This window comes from Lucilia sericata, unplaced genomic scaffold (assembly GCF_015586225.1).
Source record: "Lucilia sericata isolate MDLA Ls3-8-SP2 unplaced genomic scaffold, ASM1558622v1 Contig000733F_arrow, whole genome shotgun sequence".
Classification (NCBI taxonomy): Eukaryota; Metazoa; Arthropoda; class Insecta; order Diptera; family Calliphoridae; genus Lucilia; species Lucilia sericata.
The window spans coordinates 51,446-75,240 of NW_023994732.1; the positions used below are offsets into that span (position 1 = coordinate 51,446).

The 23,795-nt window shown below is 32.0% G+C and overlaps 1 protein-coding gene across 1 annotated transcript; it reads right to left on the bottom strand.

The window, feature by feature from the left end:
• Positions 1-577: 577 nt before the first annotated feature.
• LOC119607695 lies at positions 578-23,039 on the bottom strand. Its single transcript, XM_037961767.1, has 13 exons — positions 22,582-23,039; positions 21,980-22,506; positions 16,037-16,105; positions 15,241-15,417; positions 14,896-14,995; positions 13,244-14,835; positions 12,898-13,129; positions 11,680-11,874; positions 11,228-11,290; positions 10,980-11,092; positions 9,986-10,063; positions 8,855-9,180; positions 578-2,085 (listed from the first exon to the last, which is right to left on the bottom strand). The coding sequence occupies exons 1-13, from the start codon at positions 22,986-22,988 to the stop codon at positions 1,198-1,200; spliced, it is 4,767 nt and encodes a 1,588-aa protein (XP_037817695.1). The 5' UTR covers positions 22,989-23,039; the 3' UTR covers positions 578-1,197.
• Positions 23,040-23,795: the final 756 nt, after the last annotated feature.

Here is a 23,795-nt window from a genome sequence, read left to right on the forward strand (position 1 = left end):
TTTAGTTAATTTGAAATATTTATTAGCAATTAGATTTTTTAAGAGTCAGCCAAGGACTCTAACATTATTTACATGTTTAGTTAATAAAATATGGCTAATTATTCATAATATTGCACTTAAACTTATAATAATATTTAAAATTTTATATTTTATTTTCTGTTTTTCTTTTAGGTTTTTTTTTTTGGTTTTTAGTAAAACTAATAAATATTTGATTATTATTTTTGGGGAGTTTTTAAATTTAAATTAATCGTATAGTGGCTGTTAATAATTTTTTTTTTTGTTTTTATTTAAAATATTTCAAGCTTATTTATATTTTATTTTTTTTTAATAGAACTTAGTAAACAGCTTTTCTTTTGTTTATATTTAATATTTATTTTAATATGATTATACAATTAATAACTATTGAATACTAAAAAAAATCACATCTTGTTTTAAATACTCGTATTTTTAGTTGCTATTTTTTTAAATTATTTATATTTAATGTCATAAAATATTGAGCATAATTTACATGGATTTTTATGATGGTTTTATATACAATTTATTTTTTATTTTTTTTTTTAATTATAATTGTTTTATTAATGAAATACTTAAACACTTTATAAGTTTTTGGTTTTTGAAAATTTACTAATATTCTGCTATATACATTTAATATTTTATTAATTTTTTTTATAAATACTGCCAGGACTTAAAGTTCCTTTTCAATTTTGATTATTTACAGATAATTTTAACTAAATACATAAGTCATATTTTGTTTTTTTTAAATCATTAAAAATCACACAGAATTTTGCTAAAAAGAGAATGAGCACGAGAGAGAAATATAACGTTTAGAATTTGACTAGATCAGTCTCTAAAATCTTTGTATTCCAAGATCATCGAAGTATTTAGAAAGTAACTTTGGTATTCAAAAAATTAAATCTGAAATAAAAAATTTAATATTTAACAAATTATAACAATATAGACGAATAATAATTCGAAACGATCGATCGTAGTAAGTTCCGATTGCAATAGCAAATTTGATTCGATCAACTGTGATTATGATTCACAGATCGAAATCTATAATCTATGCATACTGGACTCTTTGAACGATTATAGTAAAATCATTGAATAATCCCCTCCGAAAGCTCTCATTTTAACAAAACAATAGAAATATCCATACAATGTCCCTATATCTATATGAACATTTTAGTTTCTAAATATTTATATTGGCGTTGGCATCACTGTATAATCCTGATGTAAACTTGACTTAACCGTATCGTATACTGGACGTGAACCATCATCGGGTAAAGCATAAACATCCGGCGGTACACACAACGATTGCAATTTCGAAATATAAGAATCGAATGGTTCATGATGAGGATAACTAGCCGGATGATGTACTGTATAGGGATGATGAGCTGACGAACTGTGAGGCGGTGGTGGAGGAGGTGGTGGCGGTGGATGCATACCGCTGGTATGGACCGAAGATAAAGGATGCATAGAACTACCGTACATGGGTACTGCAGAACTAGCAGCTATTGAGGTGGTAGTTAAAGGACCCGGTGGTATTAGTGAGGGATGTGTGGCATAGGCAGTGTGTTGATTGGCAGCAGCTGATACCGATGAAGCTGTAGATAAGCTATTACCTACCGAACTTACCGAATTATGACCACTTGGTGGTATGCGTACATGTTCGAGTAAAGTTATAACATTATTGCGCAAACTTTCATAATAATTATTGATATTTGAAGGTGCAGAGGTGGCTATGGAAGATTCATAATTAGAGCTGCTGCCTATTACACCGGGACCTCCCCCAGAGGTACCGCCTAAGTGGCTGTTAATGCTGGTGAAGGAGTTCGTGAGACCGTTACTGGTGCTGTGGGGGTTAGCGTTACTGCCGCTGTTGATGTTGTTGGAGCTGCTATTACTGCTGTTGTTGCTGGCGTTGTTGTTGCCGCTGCTGCTGTTGTTGTTGTGATTGGTGGCGACTGCAAGCGCTGAGTCTGCTGTTGTGCTGGAGGTGACGGCAGCAAGAGCTGCTGTTCCTCCAGCACTGCTAGTCACCGAAGCGAGAGAACGCTGTTGATGAGCACTCAGCGGAGAAGTCTCCTAAAATGACAGAAATCAAAGGAAATTGTTAATATATATCATAATTAAAAAACATTGTGTAAAATGATATAAAGCTATGTAATTAATTTAAAGAATTTATTAAGTAAATAACTAAAAATAAAATTAAATAATTAACTAATATTTTAACGAAAAGGTTAATTCAAATCAGCAAAGAGCATATATATAAATTTGGTTTCAGTCTAGATCTATGCAAACCCACAAAATAGGGAAAGTTAGTTAGTTAGTTAGTTAGTAGTAGAGTTAGTAGTAGTTAGTTAGTTAGTTAGTTAGTTAGTTAGTTAGTTAGTTTAGTTAGTTAGTTAGTAGTTAGTTAGTTAGTTAGTAGTGTTAGTTAGTTAGTTAGTTAGTTAGTAGTTAGTTAGTTAGTTAGTTAGTAGTTAGTTAGTTAGTTAGTTAGTGTAGTTAGTTAGTTAGTTAGTTAGTTAGTAGTTAGTTAGTAGTTAGTAGTTAGTTAGTAGTTAGTTAGTTAGTTAGTTAGTTAGTTAGTTAGTTAGTTAGTTGTAGGTAGTTAGTTAGTTAGTTAGTTAGTTAGTTAGTTAGTTAGTTAGTTAGTAGTAGTTAGTTAGTAGTTAGTTAGTTAGTTAGTTAGTTAGTTAGTTAGTTAGTTAGTTAGTTAGTTAGTAGTTAGTTAGTTAGTTAGTTAGTTAGTTAGTTAGTTAGTTAGTTAGTTAGTTAGTTAGTTAGTTAGTTAGTTAGTTAGTTAGTTAGTTAGTTAGTTAGTTAGTTAGTTAGTTAGTTAGTTAGTTAGTTAGTTAGTAGTTAGTTAGTAGTTAGTTAGTTAGTTAGTTAGTTAGTTAGTTAGTTAGTTAGTTAGTTAGTTAGTTAGTTAGTTAGTTAGTTAGTTAGTTAGTTAGTTAGTTAGTTAGTTAGTTAGTTAGTAGTTAGTTAGTTAGTTAGTTAGTTAGTTAGTTAGTTAGTAGTTAGTTAGTTAGTTAGTTAGTAGTTAGTTAGTTAGTTAGTTAGTTAGTTAGTAGTTAGTTAGTTAGTTAGTTAGTTAGTTAGTTAGTTAGTTAGTAGTTAGTTAGTTAGTTAGTTAGTTAGTTAGTTAGTTAGTTAGTTAGTTAGTTAGTTAGTTAGTTAGTTAGTTAGTTAGTTAGTTAGTTAGTTAGTAGTTAGTTAGTTAGTTAGTTAGTTAGTTAGTTAGTTAGTTAGTTAGTTAGTTAGTTAGTTAGTTAGTTAGTTAGTAGTTAGTTAGTTAGTTAGTAGTTAGTTAGTTAGTAGTTAGTTAGTTAGTTAGTTAGTTAGTTAGTTAGTTAGTTAGTTAGTTAGTTAGTTAGTTAGTTAGTTAGTTAGTTAGTTAGTTAGTTAGTTAGTTAGTTAGTTAGTTAGTTAGTTAGTTAGTTAGTTAGTTAGTTAGTTAGTTAGTTAGTTAGTTAGTTAGTTAGTTAGTTAGTTAGTTAGTTAGTTAGTTAGTTAGTTAGTTAGTTAGTTAGTTAGTTAGTTAGTTAGTTAGTTAGTTAGTTAGTTAGTTAGTTAGTTAGTTAGTTAGTTAGTTAGTTAGTTAGTTAGTTAGTTAGTTAGTAGTTAGTTAGTTAGTTAGTTAGTTAGTTAGTTAGTTAGTTAGTTAGTTAGTTAGTTAGTTAGTTAGTTAGTTAGTTAGTTAGTTAGTTAGTTAGTTAGTTAGTTAGTTTAGTTAGTTAGTTAGTTAGTTAGTTAGTTAGTTAGTTAGTTAGTTAGTTAGTTAGTTAGTTAGTTAGTTAGTTAGTTAGTTAGTAGTTAGTTAGTTAGTTAGTTAGTTAGTTAGTTAGTAGTTAGTTAGTTAGTTAGTTAGTTAGTTAGTTAGTTAGTTAGTTAGTTAGTTAGTTAGTTAGTTAGGTAGTTAGTTAGTTAGTTAGTTAGTTAGTTAGTTAGTAGTAGTTAGTTAGTAGTTAGTTAGTTAGTTAGTAGTTAGTTAGTTAGTAGTTAGTTAGTAGTTAGTTAGTTAGTTAGTTAGTTAGTTAGTTAGTTAGTTAGTTAGTTAGTTAGTTAGTTAGTTAGTAGTTAGTTAGTAGTAGTTAGGTAGGTAGGTAGGTAGTTGGTCAGTGTTTCTGAGTTTCAATTCCCTTGGCGTTTCGTAAAGAATAATTAAACATTTCCTCTTTACCAAAGATACCTCAACTATTTAAGATCCTTACAACTTATTACTTTCAAGTCATCCATCAAAACAGACTATTTACCATTAAACAAATTTATGTAATAATTTACATTTAAAATAAACGACAAAAAAGGAAATCCCCTTAAACAAGGAGTACAATTTGAATTGCACAACTTTTAACTTCCATCATAATACGTTACATGAAATTGAATTTTATTTAATTCAATTTTGGTTGATACAAAAAAAGCAAATAATTTGGAAAAAATTATAAATAAATACGAGACTGCAATAACGTCAGGATCGTTTTGAGTGCACTTGAGTTCAATGAAGAAATATGTAAAAATGGAAAATAATAAGCAAAAAAAATTATAAAAACACTCCACTTGCCATGTAATATTACAGAAAAAACAGGGATATATGTATGTATAAATCTATGTATACAAAAACGAGAGATGTATGTATGGAAGAAAAAAATATGACAACAACAAAATATTATATTGTACATAACACAAAACGATACATAAATTGTGCAAAAAAAAACTAATGGAAAAAATTTCTGTGACGCCCTTTTTCATTGTTATATAAACGGAAAAATAAGATAAAATAAGAAAAAATGTTGGGGCTATTTCAAGCAGCTCCCCAACTCTGTATTTTAGTTTTTACAGTAGAATATGAGTAATAAGGGTGGCAGGATACAACGAGGGATGTTGTACTTATTTCGGTTATTTTCATTGGTATTTGTATTTTACACAACAGGAGTCTCCTAAAAGTACACACACTCATACACACATACACATGATTTTACCACCTCCTTGGGGAGGCCAAAAGGTTAAATTTCTACAGATAAAATAGTCCTGTGAGGTTTGACAAAAAAGAAAGTGAAAAAATACTAATATAAATGAGAAAGAGAAAGAGAGAGTTGTTTTTTTTTTTCTGTAGGTGGGTGTGTAAAGAGGCGCTTAATGTTTTTGCTTACACACATACTCATACTTTTCCATAGAGCCTCTGCTGTGTGTTTGTTCCTTAATAGGTGTGGCGGTGTGTTTGGGGAGAACATTTTATTTGGTACCAACAAATTGTTATTTTCATTCCAATGCATTTTGCGCATGGACATTTTTTATGAGTGTATGTTGTGTGCTTTTCTACCTTTAGGGAATTTTTATAGACGTTGTTGTTATTATTGTGTTTTTAGGGGTTGTTGGCTGGAAGCTTCTTTCTGTTTTTGTTGTTATATTATAAGATGAAAAAAAAAATCAAGAATTGCATACAAATGCATTGTGTAACAGTAAAATTTCATTGGTAGACTTTCTCTATAGTTGTTGTGCTTATTTTGACATGTTCAAAACATTTAGGTGGGTTTACATATACAATTCTATAGATTTTTTTACACATACACTTTTTTACGTTTATATGATTATAAACGCCATTTTGAAAATAGTAATTTATTTTTGCAAATTATTTATGAAGAATGCACTTTAATTTTTTTCGTTTTTTTTGTAAACAATGAATTATTATATGTAATTTATTGTATTACATTATTTAGAGTAACTACAAAAAAAATTATAATTGTTATTATTATAAATAAATACACACAAATATTTGTGTGTGTAATTAAAACTACATTTGAAAGTAACTTTTGAAATATTGTTTTATAATAGCTGGATTTTTTTTAAATAATTACTATTTAGTATAAAGTGTAATTATAAGAATTCTTTGCCAACTTTAGAAAATTAAGGTTTTATATACACAAATGTTAGAGCATATGCTCCATATTTGGATTCAAATTTTTTGTGCTAATTTGATTTTAAAATTAATTTTCTCTTCTCACAAACGTTTTTATATTAACATCTTTCTTGTGAGATTATAAATAACAGATCCAATCTGTCGTAAAATTCTATTTGTGAATATAAGCTTTATATATGTAGGTCCGATTATTTATTGTTATTTTACAAAACTTTTTAGAATCAGATAGTGAACTCTTTTTTTAACAAAATATGAAATATTTCCCCAGATATCTTAGGAATCTCGATATCTTAGGAATCGAATTTAAGCTCTAGGTAGTTAACCTGACAAACGCAAAACCATGCAACAAAAGCTGAACTAAAAATATGGGTGAGAGAATCCCATAAGGGTCTTGGAATAATGAAACTGTGGGGAGAATCACAAAGATCCTATGGTCTGACCCTGAGGAGAGCTCAAAATGAGCAAGTCCGAGGTTAGAATGATGGTACGTATTCTGAGTGGACACACAGGATTACGAGCACATTTATACAAAATTGACGTCAGACGAATATAGAGCATGCGGAGAGGACAGTGAAACTCTGGAGCGCTTTCTTTGCCACTTTCAGGCATTCGTCGAATTTAGATCTAAGTATCTTGGAAGTGATATTATTCCAGAAATAACATTCCTGACTAACACTGATTGAAAAATTCTTAGGAATTACGTCCAGGAAACTGAGTTTCTAAATATTGAAAAATAATACATTCAGTGAATTTTTTTATGTAACGGAGCGCACAACAGGCCCGATAGCGGCCTAGTTGTATTTCTTCGGATTTGATGTGGTATACATCCTCCTATCAATCTAATTTTTCAATAAATCTATCGGACATGCTTTCGAAAATTTTGTCTATATATGTATGAATATAAAAATTAATGTGAGTTTATTTTTTTGGGTTGACTTGCATTAGGGGGCGTGTCATCTCGCATGATAATTAAATACGAAAAATTATATATCTGTGAAACTATTCGATCTACAATACTCCAAATGTACACGAATAACTTTAACATCCATGTGCACATTTCGGGGGAAAAAGGGCGGACTAATAGTCGGGGGCGTGGCACCTTCCATGTGAATTAAATACAAAAATGTATGAATATAAAAATTAATGTGAATTAATTTGTGGGTTGATTAGCATTAGGGGTCGTGTCACCTCGCATGAGAATTAAATGTGAAAATACATATACATATCTGTAAAATTATTCGATCTAGAATCCTCCAAATTTACACGTAGAACTTTGACATCCATGTGCAAATTTTGGCGGAAAATGGGCGGACTAATATTCGGGGGCGTGGCACCTCCTATAAGAAATAATGTACCGATTTTAACCATTTTCATTAGGCTTCATTGGGTCAAAAGAAGAGTATGTGATAAATTTCATAAAATTATCTGGAAAATTGCGACCTGTAGAGTGCGCACAAAGTTTACACGGACACACAGACGGAAGGACGGACGGAAGGACAGACATACTGACAGACGGACGGACAGATGGACATACTGACATAGCTAAATCGGCTCAGTGATTCTAATCCGATTGGTATACTTTAAGGCGGGTTCAGGACCAATATTTTTCTGTGTTACAAACATCAGCTCAAACGCATAATACCCTCCCCACTATAGTGGTGTAGGTTACAAAAATACGAAATTAAAAAAAAATAAAAAAAACAATTATTTTCTTTCAATTAAAACAATTTTAAAACAACCTAATTTATTAACCAATAAGTTTGTTTATATGGCAAAATGGTGATTTCAATTTGACACAATTTCTTTTAAAACAAACAAAAACATTTCCGCAACTGGTTCCCTCCCTATGCAAGAAACATTACTGTCTAAAAACTTTGTTTTACTTTTAGGCCCTTTAAGAAAACTTTATCTGTTAAACAGTTAAAAATTTGTTAACCACCATTTTTTTGTTTTGTTTAGAAAAAATATTAAAATAAAAACTTTAGCCTAAAATCGTGTGAGAAAGTTCATTTCATAACATATTTTGACTGGAAAATTAAACTAAAAAAAAAGTCAACGACATGATATTTGCACAGAAAATAAAAGTAGCAGGAAAAGAAACTGTGCAAAAAAAAAGTTGTTACTTTTCTATAAAAATTAATTGATAAACTTTGATAAAAACATGAAACACTAGAGGGGTGACTTTTATACTTTTTTTCTGTTTAAAACCAAGTTAATAATAATTTAAATAACACAAAGTTTATACTGGTGGTAGACAAGTTTTAGAGACAACAGGCAGCAGCAGGGGGGGGAGAGGTTTGTTTGAGAAATTAGAACTTTTATGTTTGGGTTTTGTTAGAGTTTAGCAAGCGAGTTTGGCACAGTAAAAGGAAAATTTACAAAAAAAAAAGAACACAACAACAGAAAGAAAAAACTTTACGGCGGCGCGTTAAAACAAAGTTTGTTTTATTGTTAGAAAACTCCAACTTTTTTCAACTGTATTTCATTTATTATGGCTGCAAAAATTCATGAATGTTTTCAGTTCTTAGCTTTTTTTGCTTAGCAAAAAGTGAAGAATAAAGAAAAAAAACCAAATCAAGACTTTTGAGACGTCCTTGAAAACTAATTTAAAAAGAAAGTTTTAGACTAAAATTTTCTTTTAATTTGTATTTTTTTTTAACAAACTTTTTGCTTTTTTTACAAACTTGTTAAGCAAAATCATCATCATCATTATTAAAACCAAACAGGAAATGTTATAAAAATACCAAAAAAAAAAACCAACTGAAACCGGAAGTGAAAGAAAATATAAGAAAATTAATAGACGACTACAACTGATTCAAAAAAAAATCAACTAAAGAAAGTTTTTTTTTTTCTTTTAACAACTACAAAATACTTAGGTGAGATTTTTGGTTTTAAAGTTTTGTTTGCCTCAACGAACCTGAGCCTACGTACCCTATCGCTGGTGTTCAATTGTGTTTCCATGGCATTTATATCCGATTTCAAACGCATCATTTGAGACTCTACCCGGGCATTTTCACGCTGCAGTTCGGTTATTTCAGCCTCCAAACTATTGATATCATTTTCGGCATCATGACGTGTTACAGAATTAATGTCGCCATTAACATTGGAAGAGGAGGAAGATGATGTTGAGGCTGACTGCAAACTATCGGGTAAAACGCCCGTGGTGCTGGTGGTAATGCTGGCCGAGGAAGAAGGACCTACCAAGGGATTGTTCAAGGATGAAGTAGAGCCCACACTATTCATCATCATTTCCATGCCTTGAAATATTAGAAAAAAATATTAATTTTTTAAATTTTTTGTTTTAATATATTGCTTAAAATTTCGTGAGCGTGTGCTAAGAAATTTTTGTTTTGTTTAAGACCAGTGTTAAGAAAAAAAATCAACAAAAATCTAAGTTTAAGTTTGTAAACTTTCTTACCTTAGACAACTCAATTGTTTTTTTGTTTCAAAACCTTTAGGCACTTTTAGGCGTTTTGTTTAAACTTTGTCTTTGTTTAAATAATTTTGTTTAAATTTTTTTATTTTTCTCTTGTGGTGTGAGTGTTATTAGAAACGTCGTTTGGTATTTCTTTAGTTGGAAATTATTTACAGAAATATTTGATTTAGATTTTATAGGTTTTACTATTTTTACAGTAGATATTCAGCGCCGATACAAAATGTCGCATAATCTAAAACCGAAAAACAACGCATCATGAAATGAAAAGAAAATAAGATTAAAAAATTAATAAAATTTCTTCTTTTTTGTTTTGAGGGGGTTTTGTTTATGAAACTAGTTTTTTAGGTTTAAAAGTGTTTTAGTTGGTGAGTTTTTGTTTTAAGTTAGTGTTTTTTTTTAAAAGGTGTTAGTAACTAAAATATTAAATAAATTGATTTAAATGAAAACAAAATGTTTAATTTAAGAAAAAAAAATTTGTTAGCACACGCACACAACTTAAAAGTTTTTTTTTTGATTATTTAACTACTTCAAAATATTTAATAACGAACTACTTGGAAATTATGGTGAAATAATGTTATTTTCTAAAAAAAAGGTTTTTTATAATAATTGCCGGGTTTTGGGCTTACCTGTATAGCCTTTGGGATACACCATGGTAACCTCATCGAATTTGGGTTTTTTAATAGCCTGGGAAGCAGAACCACAGCCTGTTGAGAAAATTGATATAGTATTTATAGTATTTAGCATTTAAGTTAGTTTAAACTAATAAATGAACATCATAAAATCGTTAAAATCTGATTGTAAAGAAAGTTATAATAATGCATACCCAGCAAAAACTTACATTGAAAAGTAATGGGTTACACAACAAAAAAGCCTGTTTTTCAATACTTCTTCATTGAAATTTTAACAAATTTTTTAACATGGTAATAACATTGTTTTGGCAATTGCTTGCCATGCTCGCTTACAAATAACTACTTAAATAAGTACTTACAAATAAGTAGTTCAAAAGTTTTTTTGTTTCACGCACAAATAAATGGCTTAATCAAAATACGGTAAATAGTAGTCATAGAAAAGTAAGTAGTTGTATAAGTACACAACATTATCAAGTTTTTTCTGGGTATATACTTTCATACTTAAACTACCAAAGTTTTAAATTCTTAAGATTTATACAGAAGAAGTTAATATAAATCCACTCACCATCAAATTTCATAGCAGAAGAACGTTATAAAGCCACTAGGCAACTTCTTCTATACATACCCAGCAAAAACTTACATTGAAAACTAATGAGTTATACAACAAAAAAAGCCTGTTTTTCATTACTTCTTCATTAATATTTTAACAAATTTTTTAACACGGTAATAACATTGGTGGCAATTACTTGTCATGCTCGCTTACAAATAACTACTTTAATAAGTACTTACAAATAAGTAGTTCAAAAGTTTTTTTGTTTCACGCACAAATAACTGGCTTAATCAAAATACGGTAAGTAGTAGTCATTGAAAAGTAGTTGTATAAGTACTCAAAATTATCAAGTTTTTGCTGGGTATTTACTTTCATACTTCAACTACCAAAGTTTTAAATTCTTAAGATTTAAACAGAAAAAGTTAATATAAATCTACTCACCATCAAATTTCATAGCAGTCGCTGCTGCTACAGCGGCTTTATGCTGTTCCACAGTACCGCCGGCTTCTAGAACACGCATCTTATTACGATTGGCAATGGGGCAACCAGAAGCACTAGAATTGGAATAATAAGAAAAAAACACAGTTCCTTAAATTGCTGCGAAATATTTTGACAAAATATCTTGTTAAAATGAGGAAAAGTTTATCTTGAAGAAGAAAAAAAGAAGCAAAAAAAAACTTTTGACTTACCTTCGATGTGATAAAAATTTACCGGTAGAATGTCCAGAACCATCACAGCCTGGTATGGGGCATCTAAAAGATTGATAGTTATAAAAAAAGCTGTTTCTCTAATGATAATAAACCCCTTAAAGTTAGAAAAGTGGGGACAGTTGAAGATTTAAAGGGGAATTTGATTCATTTGATATTGCAATGGATGTGCTTATATTTTTAAAGCATGAAACTACGTTCATGGAGAGTATCTTTAGTACTGTATAGTTTCAAATATCATTCATATTAGAACACAGTGTCGGAGAAGTCACTCTCAAGTAACTTACAAACCCAAACATGAGAGATTATGAGAGATCATTTTATAATTCTACAAAATTAATGTGTATCTACAGAGAGAAGATCTTAATAATATTCTTAATCCCAATAGACTAAAGTTTCTAGACTCTAAACCCTCCATTTCCCTCTTAACTTACCTCAATGGTTCGGAATCCTGACCATCCCGGGGTTTACTTTTTGGTTTATTGGCACGAGGACAACCCGATAGGCTACGATGTGATGAATAATTACCAGTAACATGACCCGAACCATCACAACCAGGGGTGGGACATTTCAGTTCTTGTGAATGAGGTTGCAAATGATTACGATCGGTGCGTGGGCAACCAGTTAAACTGTTTTACAAAAAAAAAACAAAGAAAATTCCAAGAAAAAAACTCTAAATTAATTTTTTATCTTTAATTGCAACAAACAAAAGTAGACAGCATAACTCTTTGTTGAATTAACTAGCTAATCCCTAAAATCAATCACTACTTAAAGTTCTAAATTGAATTTCAAATAGTTTTTTTCAACTACTTATAAAACATTTTTTACAAATGTCCATTCATTCATTGTTTTAACTGCTTCAATGATTTTAAACAAAAATTAAACTATTCTAAGGAATAAAACAAATGAAAATTTTACTTTATTTTAAAGTTTTAGTTTTTAAGTTAAAGCTAAGCAAATGATAAGGGGTGTTTTTTTGGAACACAAGAATAATTTCTTTTAGTTTTTAACACACAAATTAGTTTTTACAGCTGCAAAGTTATATTTAAATATAAACGTATATATGTATGTTTGCTGGTATGTGTATAGAAAAGGTCTGGTTTTATGGAGTTTAGATTAACCTTTATTCGCAAAGGACTACAAATTTTATGACTGTCCTGCTGCAGCATATAGTCTCTTAACTTAATAAATATTAAAATATAAAGTACACATACAAGCAAAGATCCTTTATAATAATTTACACACACACAGACCAAACACTGACCATATCAGTGTTCGTCACTACAGGCAGAGATGATGATAAGTGTTATTGTTGCATATTTTACTAAACTCCTGATAAAACATACAAGTATACCACCGAACCCCATTAACGCCCTCATTCATTATCTTAATAATGATATATAATTTTGTTACAACTACTCCTCCTTGTTGTATTCCAATTTTATGGTTTAATAAAGTTTCTTTACGTCTGCCTCAACACTACTTTATCTATATGAAACTAACAAAAAAACAAAAAACTTAAATTTAAAATTGTTACCAGGACATGCTGTTATTGTCCTTATTTAACTGTTTAGTTGTAGGTATGCTTAAGTATATAGAGTTTAATATTTATATTATTTACTATTAGTTGGGAAACTTGCCATTCAACTAACCTATCCTTTGTCTTGTCATGTTGTGGTATATGCTGCGGTGGTGGCATGGAGTAACAGGAAGCTGGACTGGTCGAATAACCACCTGAAACGGGTGTCGGATATCCACCGGGACCAACAGCAGTGGCATAAGGATTACTACATTGATAGGCGGCAGCTGCTCCATAACCATGATAACCAGCTGGGGGATAATCAGACTGTACAACCATACCATAGCCGGGATGCGGGGAATAGCCTGGAATGTAGTCGGCAAAATTACCCAAGAAAAATAAATAAGTAAAGTTTAAGCACAAACAAGCTTTTAGCATTCAACAAATTAGGAAATTTTTATAGAAATTTAACAACTTACCACTGGGATCTCTATAGCTGTCAATGTAATGCGAGCCACCACTGTCCGGGGTTGATTCACGACTATACGGCCGGGGACCACCTAAATGACCAACGAGACCAAAGCCTAAAGGACGAGGAGGACCACTAAAATCAACAGGTTCCATTGGAGGAGATCTAGCCGTACCATTTGCTGCCGATGTCGGCAATCCTGGTCCAAATCCTTGGGGATGAGCACCAATCACTACACCATCGGGATGAGCACCATACTGGGGACTGGTGATAATACTGTGTGGCAGTCTGGTCACTGTCAGATCCAAAGTTTGACCCTGGGGACTTGGCACTTGGGGGCTGGCTACATTGGGACTGGCACCCGGCTGTGGGCTACCAGCACCAATCCGTTGATTGTACTGGTTGTGAGAAGCTGGTGAGTTGAAACCTTGCGGACTGGAGGAGGTGACCGAAGTAGAGCCGGAGAGATCAACAACGGGGGCAGCGGTCGGTGAGGGTGAACCACTTTGTTTGGGTTGTTGCTGCTGCTGTTGTTGTTGTTGCTGCGACGTCTGCTGGCCGGGGGCTTGTGAGGGCTGCTGACTTTGTTGCTGTTGATTTTGATATGCTGCTGCGGCGGCCGCTGCTTGGGCTGCTGCCATTTTCACCGACAAATTAATAGCCGAGAAACCGGGTGGTAAAGGTCCCATGCTAGGATCATAATGATACATAGGCCTGGGATATATGGGACCACCATTGGCCATTTCATCATGCTCTACTTTGGCCATTAGCAGCTGTTGATCTTGCAAATATTTCTGTTGTTGGGCTTGTAAATCATCCGCCGATTGCGATAAATATGGATACATGTTCGAGGGTCTTTGACCATTACAATTGGGATCGTAACGTTCAAAGGCTGTAGTCAAACCACTAGAAGCGGTAGAGGAGTCTACGTATGAAGAGGAAACACTGGAGGATATTGAAGTAGGAGGATTGGGATCATAGCTACGGGTGTGAGGAGAAATATTGCCCGAATTGCCATTGCTGGACGATAACATATCACTGGCTCCATAAGCCGACGGTGGTTTACTCAACGACTCACCATTTGTAACATGATGGCCATAACGTTGCATGTGTTCGTATTGTTGTTGTTGCTGGTCTGCTTGAACATTACTTTGCTGTGCATGATGGTCATTGTGATAACTTTCATTGCCATCAGTACCAGCGGATGTTGGATTGCCCGTAGACATCATGAGACCGGAAGAGCCCTCAATGAATGGTCCTCGTTGCTGATGCAAAGTTTGTTGCTGACCATTGTGTGGACTTTGTTGATCATTAATGCCGTGAGTTTGCATGCCCACAAAACGATTCATGTCGTTGTGTGAAGACTGTTGCTGTTGTTGTTGCTGCTGTTGTTGTTGTTGGAGTGTTCCGGCTGTGGAGTTGCCAGCCGACAGACTTTGGTTATTGTTGGCTGAACCTGTCGTAGAGGAATTGGCACGACCAGCGGCATTTGTCTCGTTTGCTAGATATGAATGCATTGGACTTTTATTGTATTCCGATTTAATATTTGCTACTGGACTAAATTCCGATTTAATAATGGGCATATTGTTATTGCTGCTTATGCTGTTGCTACTGCTGCTGTTATTGTTGTTGTTGTTGTTGTGCGAAGGACTGGAATTCAACTTATGGCTATTGTTATTGGTAATACAATTGCTATTGTTGTTGTTCAAATATTGATTGGAGGAGAGTTTATATTTATCCATATGATGTAAATCTTTAGAATCTAGACAAAGAAACAAAATTTAAAAAAAAAAGTTAATAAATATTTCTTTAAGTTAGATATTTATGTATATTGTTCAAATTGCAACCAATAAGGGCGTGTAAGACAAAACAAAATTAAGTTTATTTTCTACACCCTTTTAAAAATTTATTAAATATTGAAAATTTGTAAATTCAGACAATTACTAAGTTTGCCTCTAACAATTTAAAATTAACAGCACAAACCTTTTTGCAATTTGAAATCAGTACGACTACACTCATCCTCTGAACTATATTGATATTTCAATTGTTTCTTAAGCGTCGCCCCTTTAACGGCTTTAGGGCAACCAGACAAACTGCGATGAACACTACGATGAGGCTGCACATGGCCACGACCATTACAACCCGGTGTGGGACACTTTATAATTTGCTCATGTAAAGCCAATACTGGGGAATAGAGTAGATGAGCCAAAATAAACAATTGTAGAGAGAAAAAGGCAAAAAATGTTGCAATAATTTCGAATTAATTAATCAATTACAACTACAACAGACGCACAATAGAAGACAGACAATACCAAAAGGAGTTAGAGGAAATCTTTAGCAAAATTTAGTAACTACTAAGTAGTACGAGCTGAAGTAGTTTAAGAAAATCATGGTTAGTTTATACATTTTACTAGTACAAAAGGGTTGAAATAAATTTATAAGAAATAGTAAGTGGTAGTAGTATTAGGTAGTTTCCAGAGACATGATAATCATGCATTAGATTTTTTTACACACACACACATATATATATACATAGAAGATACTAATACTTATAAAGTTACAAATACGGAAATTGTGAGTGAGTGAGAGAAAGAGTTTTGAAAGATTTTGAAAGTTTCAGTTTTACAAACATGCTTCTAGTTTACAGATTTATGTTAAATTTTGACTTACATTCCGTAGTGACTTTATCACGTTTGGGACAACCTGATATACTGTAAGAAAAAATTGTTTTTAAAGGGGGAAAAATGTTTGGTTTTAGAAATTTCGGTCTTTAGAAAGAATTGTTAGTGGTATTAGTACCTTCTATGATGTGAATATAATCCCGTTATATGACCCTGACCATTACAATTTGGAGTGGGACATTTGTTACCATCTAAAAGTAAAGTTTATAATTGATGAAGAGCAAAAGACAAGATTTTGTAAATATTTAAGAATCAAGTGAAAAAAAACCTAATACCAACGGGTCTAAAGCTATTCCTTAGATACCCTAATTATTGTTGAATATCAAAATTATTGCTGCAACAGTTCCAGCCATATTTTTTCTCTGCCCTTTCCAACAGAAGACTCATAGGAAACAATTCCAAATATAATATAATAAATATCTGTATTGCACAAGTAATTCTTGTAAAATTTTAGTAATTTTGCATGAAAAACTATTTTGATACATCTTAAGTTTACTCCTTAGCAAAACCTCCTGCCTCTCGCAGTGTAGACATTTTCAAAATCAAATATTTTCTAATTAATTAAAAGAATATCAAGAAGATAAAAAACACACTCCATTTTTTCACTCCAAGACAAGTAAATTTTTTGAAAAGTTTACTTTTTTTAATACTAAATATTTTTCTATGTTCATGCTAAATAATTAATTAAAATTTGATGGAAAACAGTTTTTGAATTATTTACTCTTTCACATGACACATGAAAACAAGCAACACAAACACATGTCCTTAATACACACACACGTATAAACATATCCTTTAAAAATTCTTATGTTCCAGGAATAAAAAAACTGTCTGCTGTTTGCCTGACAAAAACAAAATGCTTAAAAAAATTACGGGAAAAAAAGAAAGAACTGTATCTAATGTTGCCACAACCTTATTATAAAATTCTAATAATATTTAACATTATCTAAAAGAGTGTTTGTCTAACAGGGTAAAAAAAGGGGGTTTTTTATGTATGAAAAATTTTTTAGAAAACAATTTTTGTTAGACTTACTGCAAAAACTAAGAAGGTTGTCATATGAGGAAGTTTGAGAGTTAAAGGTAGATGAGTATATGTATGCTTGTCACATGTTAGAAAAACTTATCTTTCTAAATTGAATTTAATTAAAACCAAAAAATTAGTTACTCATACATTCATTAAAGTAGCTACTACTGCTTGCTGTTTTTTATATTTTATTAAAGGGGTTTAAGGTTATGAAGACGTATATGCTTTACATATTTACATAATTTTAATGTCTTTTCTATCAAATACTCTTGAGGTAAATTGTATTTGAATAGGGGTTTTTCTAATTTCTATAAAAAAAAAATTTAATCACAAAATAATTTTATATGATGTCAATCATTTTAAGACAAAAACATATAGACAAGGTTAGGTATAATTGAAAAGAGTGGGGGTAAAAATATTATACTAAATGAGGAACAGGTTTTGATACAAACTTTCTCTGGCTCACTTAACACTACTCAGATACTGACAATAGTAAAATGTTTTTGTACTTATAAATCTTTGAGGGGACTTTATAAGGGGACTAGGTGAAATCTTGGACCGATATTGTCCATTTTCAATACCAAACAAATCGCATTAAAATAAAATATCTATGCAAAATTTCAGCTAGCTAGCTACTTCCATTTGGACTCTATCGTGTTTTCAACAGACGGACAGACAGACAGATGGACGGACATGGCTAGATAGTTTTAGAATCTAATGAGGACCAGAAATATATATACTTTTCTGGGTCTTACATCAATATTTCGATGTATTACAAACGAAATGACAAAAACAATATACCCCCGATCTTTTTTGATGGTGGGTATAAAAATACTTGAATTTTAACCCAACCCTCTGCTGCAGGTAGTCACCTTGAATCTTTTGGCACGGTACAGAGGCTTAAACATCCTAAGGATGTGTACTTAGAACTCCCCATACCCCACAGCGTCTTTCCTTTATGTTAAGAGCGGCTGTGGGGTAAGTGATCATCTTCGGTCGCCTAGCGATCATGACCTCAATTTGGTAGCATCAGTTCCCTTAGATAGGGCGGCTACCAAATTCCCCCTTCTTTTAGATGTCGGCCCGGGACTGTGGTTTATCTAGGCAACATAACCGTACCTCTCTAGCGTCTGTTCCTTATGTTAAGGGCGGCTGGAAGGTACAATCTGGCTCTGACGGTCCGAATGTTTTTGGTCAAAATACAGGGTGCGTCTGACTCATATTGAGCGGCATCCTGGTCTGCGTCTGACTCCAGAGGAGCAGCAGTGTCTTTTTCATACCTATAGTAGAGGCATAACCTACCAAACCCCCCATGAAATGTCAGGAAATAAAGAAGGCCCTATGTTCTTGGTCGAGGGTGCTAAAATCTCCAAGGGTAACGTGAGTACTGAGTAACCAGACAGGACAGAGTAACCTTGGACGACAGTGACGACAACCTCTCAGGTCTGAAAGATATAAACCTTTATGAGATTGATAAGGAGGATGTGCGCATAGTGTCCTTTGAGCCGCAAAACGCGGAGGAAAACGCACACATACAGAAGTATGAAGCCATGCTAAATACTACTGTTGTGGAGGTCAGGCCAGCCACGACTAAGACGGAATCAAACCAGAGCAGGCATGTGATCACATCTAAGCATGTGCCCCATGCCAGCACTGGACCGAACACCGTCTCGGAGAATCTTTACGTCCAGCCATCTTCATCAAAGAAGGCCACGTCGGGACCAAAGAGAGGTATGAGACCAATGCGGCATAACAAAGTCTGCATCCCAAGGGACTGTCTGCATCCTCCTCTTCTCGAAATTTATTTTTTTTCCGAGATTATGATTTTCAATCGATGGTGGGGAACTGAGGACCCTTTTAAAAATATAATCTTTTATAAGATTCAAGTATCAACGTACTTCAAAATAGATTGTACACTTCGTCCAAGATTTTCTGCGCTTGATTTTCTAATCAATCGATTACAATCATCTAGGGCTCTACCTTTGGGCCCTTTATTGTCAAAATTAAACAGACTGACGAATAGCCATACACATCAGTCTGTCTTGGACACTGATTATAAATGTTTTCATTTCTACGACCTATGTTTCCATGTGTTGTAAGATTGAGGCTGTTGTAATACCCTATCTATATTATATAATAAATCGTTTTAAACGATGTTATATAGCCGAGTTCTAGAACATATTTCCGATATATTAATTGGTTCCGCTATCTTCTTCAAACTAACAAAAGAATATTTAATAATATATACACATTAGAAAAAAATACCATACCCTTGTCACTATAAAAGTTATAACCCTTCCCTGACATAATTGATTTGATATTTCTAATGCTTTTCACTGCCTAAGCTTAATAAGCAAAATTAGCTTAAAGCTAAAAGCAAAATTTAATGAGTTATTAGTTGGCATTGTTGTTGTTGCTGATAAAGAAACTATTTAAAAAGTCATTCAAATTTTTTGGTTTCCTAAATACCATATCTACACATACATATGTATATACATACAAACTAATGAAAATATTTTATCTGCATCATTGTTGTTATTATTATTATTATTGTTGTTTCTAACATTATTGTTATAAAGCTGCCATAATGACAAAATAAATATGCGTAAGTGGTTGTTAAAATAAAATTCTAAGGTTTTGTCTGTCAGTATATGTGTAATGTTCTTTTGTATGTTAAAATTTTCTAGTTAAAGTAGCTTTTCCTTAGGTTTTTAGAAAAGAAAAAGAGCAAATTTTTTATATGTGTATGTATGAACATAAGTAAAAGTATTTAAATTGTAGTTTAATAATATTTTCTTTTAAGGGGTTATAAATGTATCTAATGCACGGAAATTAGTGTGACAAAATTGTTATTATTACTACAACAAACACAAGATAGTTAAAAAGACTCAATGCCTAAATTATTATTATTCTAACTACAATCTCATAAGGACCCTGCAGTTCAAAGTAACAGTACCAGAGGTTGGCCCATTTACTGGATATCAATAATCATCCTTTAGTTTACTCATAAAATGGAAATGACAATCTCCTACAGATTACAGAGAGCGTGTTTTATAGCTCACGATTGTCTTTCTGCTAGATTACTTGTGGTTAATAAAGTGGCTAGTGAATACTGAATAAAGATTTAAACATACTCAAATCAATCAGAAAGTTAGTTTCCTAAAAAAACTGCCGGTAACTATTGAAGACTTTAAGTATTCATATGTATGTGTGTGGTATGTTAACTTGTCTTAGATACGCTTGACTGGTAGGGGAGCTGGTGGTAAAGAAAATATTAAAAGCTTTTTTACTTCTACCGCTTCAAAAGTATTTAAGAATCATGCCTTTTTACCTCTAACTGTCTTTAGAATTTAGTTTTTCTATTTTTGTTGTTGTTGTCTTGTTCTTGATGCTTTTTACTAGACAATTATAATGACTACAATAGAATAGAAAGTATTTTTAAGTGCTTGGCAAAATGTGCAAATAATAACAAATACTTATATAATTACAATGCGTGTGTAAATAGGTTTAACATCACTTTTTTTTAGACAACTTATACACATATTACAATATTTGGATGTTATATAAAGAGGTCTGAGCTGTCTTGTTACAGGTGTTGTTGTTGAGGTTAAAGGAGAAATTGTTTAGATATTACAGCTTATTGTTTTGGCATTATTATTATTAAGGCAAGAAGGATAAAGCTTCGGAGGAAGAATATTCTTGAATATTAATTATATTTAAAGGGTGTTAGGTTGGATTGAGTATATGGTTTTGGTAAAAATATCGAATTTGGTTTTTAATCTTAAATTGAGTCCGTCTACAATCTATTCAAGATCCACACTTCTTGATCTTCAGATAAAATTCAACACATGTTCGTAAAAATTTATATCAGAGAACATCTAAAATGTGATCATGAAGCTTAAATATAGATCATTCATCTTAGGGAACTTATAACCTTAAAGCTTTCTGATATAAACTTTCTATATCAATGAGAACCAACTTTTCACGGAGAAGGAACATTAATCAGCTTTTTAAATGAATTGGATTTCGATATTTGATTTGAGTATAAAAAGCTTTCACGATCAGATCTTAAACTAAAAGTTTTCTGAAATAAGCTTTCTATATGATAATCAACTTTCTACAGAGAAGTAAAATAATTCACCTCTTTAAGCCTTCACGACTTGTAGAAAAAGCTTTTCAATATGTCAGTTAAAGAGAACAGATCGTCATTTTAAGCCCCTGATCGGCAAAGAGCTTTGTTAGGAGCTTTCTTGCACTCTTAATTTCATACGCATGTATGCTTACACATGTATAAAAAACGATAAAAACCAGTAAGAGATCTTATTTTTTACTCTTTGCGGATGTAGGTTTTAAGCAACTTATCACGTTAAAGCTTTCTGAAATAAATTTTCTATATCAATGAGAATTAACTCTCCACAGAGAAGGAATATTCACATGAATAGGATTTTGATCTTTGAAAAAAATGTATAAGAGAAAACATTTGAATAAAGTCAGCAAAAGCTTTTAAATATGACAGTTTAAAACAACATAACATTTAACATTTTAGGCTAAAATCTTAAAAGCTTTTTGAAATAAGCTTTCTATATCAATAATAATTAAAGATAGACCATACAGAATGAAAATTAATAAGTTCTGCACAAGAAATGAGTTTGGATTCTGATTAAAACAAAAATCTATTAATTTTAAGAATGAGCTTTTAGTAAAAAGTCGTTATTTTTACAAAAAATTTCAACATTCTTATGGTGACAGCTGGTCACCTACAGACTTAATGACCGACTTCGCCAAGGTTCAGCCCTTTCAAAATCTGCAGATAAAAAAGAAAACTATATAAAGATATATAAAGCCCTACCTAACCTATAGAAATTCAAACAAATATATATTCTATAAACAACATCATTGTAAACTCAATGCAACAAGAAAAGTTAAGCACAAGTTTACGCCAATTCAGTATTTTCTATATAAATCATTGTCTTTCGAAATCAAAAGAAAACTAAAATAAACTTAAAACGAAAAATAGTTTTTTTAAAGAAACACCACTTACCACGATTTAAACTGCTCGGCGAATAAGTAGGCTGAGGTATTATATTAGCAGTCGAGGACACTTGTGACTCCGCCGATGTTACGCTTAAAGATACAGACGTATCACGATTTATATCTTGCATAACGGAAGCAGCACGACTACCCACACCAGCTGGCTGTAGGGTGGTATAGTGTTTATCATCTTCAAGGCCCTTATGACTAGTAGTAGTAGTAGTATCGTTTTCCGTTTTTAAAGATTCTAAAGTACTTTTATCCTCATAGGGAGAACGTGAGGCCAATAGGGAAGCGGTGGTATGTGAGAGAGTATTGTGTGTAGTAGAGGAAGGTGGAGGTGGTAGAGGTGGAGGAGGATAATTTAAATAACCGCTGGTAGATTCTGCTGTAGCATATGAGGTTGGATAGTGCGAATTATAACCAATAACACCATTACGTTTTATATCCAAAGGAGGCTTAAAGGCTGATGACTGAGAAAAGGCACTCTTCTTCTCTTCCTGCGTATTCAAACGAGCCTGATCATTTTCCTTTTGTCTGTGAAAACGTAAAAGATCAAGTGAACTATAAGCAGACGTTTCATCAGTGCTATATTTAGAAAAGTTTTCATACTTTTGTTTTTCCTCAAAAAGATTTTGAAATTGTGGTGGATTTTCATCTTGTTCCGTTAAACGATATGGATTATTGCGTGCCTCTGGCCAAGAACCCGATAAACTTTTCAATGCCGCCTGTGTTTCTCTAATCAAGGTCTCATCATCTTGATCTTCATTACTGTTCGATTTGGCAAATTCTGTATTAGAGTTTATGTTACGTTTCTTCTGTGGCAAGGATAATTTATCTTCCTGTTTAATACTGACATTAGTTGTTGTATTATTGTTGTTGGCGTCATCATCACGTGAGCAACGTTTTTTACGTTTAACAGCTGTTTCATATTCTGTGTCAACTTTATTATTGTTGTTGTTGTTATTTTCAACAATTGTCGCCGTTTCCTTGGTTAAGGGTCGTTTTAGTAATGCCATTTTTTTGTGACTCTGTTTGTTATTTATTTCTTTTTTTTGGAATGGGGTTGGTTATCGGTCGGTATGTGTTGTTTATATGTATATGAATGAATGATGAGGGAAATTGTATTTGTTGATGTTTATAATGATTTTCTTTAGATTTTTTGGGATTTTCTTGTAAATTTTTGGTTTAATTTCTAATTTTTGGTAATTGTTTGCAAGTGTGTTGATTGAGGAATGAATGGTTTAGAGTGAAGGAGTAAAAGAAGAGAATTTTTTATATATAAAGTAAAGTGTTTGGTTTTTTTTTTTTTTTGTTATTTGCTTAATGAAAATTAAATATTTAAAATAAAAAAATATATACAGAAGAATTTAAATATTTTTATAAATTGTAAGAAATTAAAATTTTTTAAAATCTATGGAAACTAATACGATAAAAATTATAATAAAACTATTTCTAATTAGGACTCATCAATCTAATAAGAAGGTTTTTCTTATCAGAGAACAGCATTTTTATGACGAGATATGAGTAATATCTGTACAATGGGTACATGCCACCTCCATTTTAATTAATGAAAAAGCTCTTTGTTAAGGCCAAGATTCTGAAGCATAGTTCTTTTTAAATCAAACTCCCAATAACTGACAATAAAATTTTTCTAAAATTGCACCCCTTGTAGGTAAACTTAATATTATTCAGATTTGCCTATCTCAAATATCTATATAATTCTATATTAGAAAGAAAGCTCTAGAGAAATGATCTACTTATTCCAACGTTCAACATTATTGAAAGTCTCTGTAACAGATTGATTTCATTTCGATGATCTTTTA

Coding starts and splice junctions, on each gene's coding strand:
- LOC119607695 (XM_037961767.1), bottom strand. CDS start 22,988: ATGGCATTACTAAAACGACCCTTAACCAAGGAAACGGCGACAATTGTT. Junction 11,291..11,679: donor CAGGATTCCGAACCATTGAG/GTAAGTTAAGAG, acceptor TCAATCTTTTAG/ATGCCCCATACCAGGCTGTG. Junction 11,093..11,227: donor AAATTTTTATCACATCGAAG/GTAAGTCAAAAG, acceptor TTCCAATTCTAG/TGCTTCTGGTTGCCCCATTG.